At 49.2% G+C, this 3549-nt stretch overlaps 1 protein-coding gene across 1 annotated transcript; it reads right to left on the bottom strand.

Annotated features, from left to right (window-relative positions):
* Positions 1-229: 229 nt before the first annotated feature.
* Positions 230-2639, bottom strand: PSMB4 (proteasome 20S subunit beta 4). Its single transcript, XM_058539152.1, has 7 exons — positions 2475-2639; positions 2052-2258; positions 1634-1780; positions 1373-1454; positions 848-964; positions 539-627; positions 230-347 (listed from the first exon to the last, which is right to left on the bottom strand). The coding sequence occupies exons 1-7, from the start codon at positions 2612-2614 to the stop codon at positions 335-337; spliced, it is 795 nt and encodes a 264-aa protein (XP_058395135.1). The 5' UTR covers positions 2615-2639; the 3' UTR covers positions 230-334.
* Between the last annotated feature and the right edge of the window lie 910 nt (positions 2640-3549).

Below are 3549 nucleotides of genomic sequence, written 5' to 3'. Positions count from 1 at the left end.
TTATGTTATCACACAAACATTAAGCTTGCTTTTAAACAAAGCTGCCCTCGGTACAGACCCAAATGAACACCAGTAGTGGGTCTTCTGTATTGTCATGCAGAACATTCTATATTTGCTATAAAAACCAAGAGCCAAAAGGTTCCCTGACCAGGCAGGGCCATGGCATATGGCAGTATTTAGCAGTTTCATTCTTGGTGTGACGTCCTCAGACAGAAACCACTCAGCAAGCTTTTCAGAGGATTGATTTATTTTACAAAAGAAAAGTCTACCTTTGAACCAGCCAAGTTGAAATTTAGAAAGGTACAACTTCAGTTCTGGATAATGCATCTGCATTTCATTCAAAGCCACTAAAAAGGAAGAGCATAATAAAACTGTGAAGCCACAGGGAGAGGAATCAGTTCCTAAAAGCAGCTCTACCCTCAACCAAAACCCTCTCCACCCAGAGAATTTTTTCTCAGAAAAACCAAGTAGTGCAAGCCAAGGGGCCTCCCAACTTTTCTAACATATTTTTTTCTACTGGAATTTTAATTTCAATCACCTGATCATGTGGGCAATATCCCAGTTGGTCTCTGCAGACAGTGGTCCCTCTATTTCAACACCTTTTTCGGTTACAGTGGCGATTTGAAACTGAAAGAAAGCAGACTCAATCAAAATGCAATTCCCTACATGAGAGAAGTCCCTGGGGCCTGGTTAAAGGTCAAGTAGAGGGTCTTCCCCTAATATGAAATAGAAGACACCGAAATGGGGACACCTGTTCTTCAAAGCATAGAGACCCAGGGATTGCAAGTATCCACCAGAACCTGCAAATTAGACCCCCATTATCTTTATTATTCACACTCCCCCTCACCCGGTTATAAGAACGGGCATCTCGATAGTACAGCACTCGCATGCAGCGTTCCACTAGCTCCCGGGCCTCGGTCTGGCTCAGCACTGGCTGCTTCTCCAGAATTTCCCGCAGCAGAGGCTAGGGAGATTGGAGAAAAAAACATGGGAGATCTCAAGGGCTGAATACCAGACTATTTGTCTCAAATCCACAGTGGAAAAAGAAGCATAAACGACTGAAAAGGTGACATTCCAATACTGCCTCGCCAGAATGAACTTGGCTTACTTGTGCTAAGACCCACTTGAAGGGGAAGTTCTAGGGTGTCCTCACTTTGCACATGTCTCCTGACTCCCAGACGTACCACCTTCTTGTTGGAATCTAAGTGCCAACACTTACAGCCTCTGGACTACAAAGAAAACCATCTGCCCAGCAGTAGGGATCCTAGCCTGATCCTCATGTCAGAATTTCAAAAGAAGAACAAGCAGATAATCACTAACTCCCATTGCCTTCTGTCTTTCCCTCTCCCCCACCTCTCAACTGACTACTTACCTGAGCCAAATATGCACCATAACCAGTGGCCACCGAAGGGGCTTCATAGGCTACACCAAGCATGTCCACATAACCCAGGAAGCTAACAGAACACAATAGACAAAAGAACTCATTTCACCTTAGGTTTCTGTATCCTAGCTGAACGATGGGACCACGGGGGTCTAAGTCAGAAGTAGGAGTGACTCATGGGAACAGACTGACACTACACAGGCACTAGAAATTGGGTGGTCAAAGTAATAAGTGATTTCTATTCAAACCAACCTCTCTCCATCAGCATAGCCTCCAATGACCATGGTGTTCCACAGGGGGTTCATCTTGGAGCGGCGGCTGTACATAGCTCTGGTCAGCCATGAATGAATAGCTTTAGGACTGTAGCTGTGTCCATCTCCCAACAGCTCCTCATCAATCCTTAGAAACAATTGGTTGTGAATAAAGGGAGAGAATGGAAGTCAGCATTTCCATCCAACCCCAAAGACGTTAACACAATCTTCCCCATTTTACACCCGCTAATGCTGGAAACTATTCATCACAAACACTCTCACACCTTCCACCCCCAACAATTCTCCCTGTCCTCTGCTGCAGTCTCAAGTTCTTCCACCTCAGAACTTCTTAAAAGGACAAAAAACAGTGGATTCCCCTCCCCACTTGGGAACAACTCCCTATTCTCTAGAAGACTTACACCATCTGGCCGAGAACTTGCTTCAAATATTGGAAATCAGCGTAGTCTCCGGAAGCACCCAGCATGGTGCTGTTGTTGACTCGCATAATGCGAGAGATGTTGCGGAAACGAGCCAAGGAGCCGTAGGAGCCCAGCATGTCTGCTGCGATCACCACTCCGCCATCAAACTTAACGCCTAGGACCGAGGTCCCGGTCACCATGGGGTTCCTGGAGAGAGAGGCAGGTCTGGCCAGGCGGCGCGGGGGGAGGGCCTGAGTCCTCTCGCCGCGCCGTGGGTTCCGCTTCTGCTTTTCCCTGACTCCTTTCCTTCTCCGGGACTCTGCGCCCGGGTCCCCGCCTCGCCTTCCCCGGCTCCCTCGGAACCGGCCGGCCGCACCAGGCCCCCAGGCCCTCCCCCCGCAGGCAAAGGCGCCGAGAGCTTACTGGGTGCGCGTAATCGGAGCCCCGTACAGCGCGGACGCCGGGTCCACGAGGCAGCCGGGAGTGGGCGGGATGCGGTAAAACTGCCCGGGGGCCGGACCCCCGGCCGAAAGTTCGGACCGCGACTTCAAAAACGATCTCATCTTAGTCACGGTAGCACAAGAAATGAAAGCGCTTCCCCAACGGAAGCGGAAGCGAGCCTTCAGTGCCACACCTTCCTTCTTCCGGAAAGCCACCTCCAGCTGCCATGTTGATGAGGTCGCGGCCGACCGTACCATCGTCCTGGGTGGCCGCGAGACCCAGCGAGTTGGAATTGCCCCACGTCGCGTCGCGTCGCGTCGCGTCGCAGTCTCGACTAGATCACAGTGTTCTGACTCACAAATTCAAGGAAGGAAGGGTGGTGTGGGAGGGAGGTGTGGGGGGCCTCTTTCAAGACGCTGACTCGGAGCGAGGAGGCGGAAAGTCTCGTGTGCTGTTTGGATCCTTATCGAAGAGACCCGCGTGAAACAACCGGTGAACCCAGGATCTCTTACATCTGTACTTCTCAAAGCAGCCCCATATGACAGGCATTATTCGACCCATTTTATAGAGAAGAAACCGAGGCTTGTGGTGTAGTGATTTACCCGGTCACACAGCAAGTAATGGTAGATCTGAGTCTTCAAACCCACAATCGAAAAAGGAATCAGACAGTCTTGTATACCCAGGGGCATATGACATCTCAGGGGGATCACTCGCTTTGTAGGACCTCTGGCAAATCTCTGAAAGTTTCCTTATTGTCAAACGCTTTTGCCCCCCTCTTAAGCAGCGGAAAAATTCCGTGGACTGTGGAAGTGAACCTAAGTTCCCCGGGTTCCCTTCTCAACGTGATTCTGTAGCAGAGGCTGAAAGCAGTGTCTAGAATCAAACTGATGAATCTAAAACCACTACTTTGCCCCTCCTCCCTACACAACTTGAATGTAAATTTTTTACTTAGCAGGAAACCAAATCAATTTTGCTTTTAAAATTCCCTGAGTTAATTTGAACCAAAGCAGTGCATGAAATGTTAACCTAATTGAGATAACAAAATATTTTATTAGGT

Source organism: Diceros bicornis, chromosome 4 (genome assembly GCF_020826845.1).
Source record: "Diceros bicornis minor isolate mBicDic1 chromosome 4, mDicBic1.mat.cur, whole genome shotgun sequence".
NCBI lineage: Eukaryota > Metazoa > Chordata > Mammalia > Perissodactyla > Rhinocerotidae > Diceros > Diceros bicornis.
The sequence above is the reverse complement of the archived record's forward strand: the minus strand, read 5'-3'. Positions and strand labels throughout refer to the sequence as shown.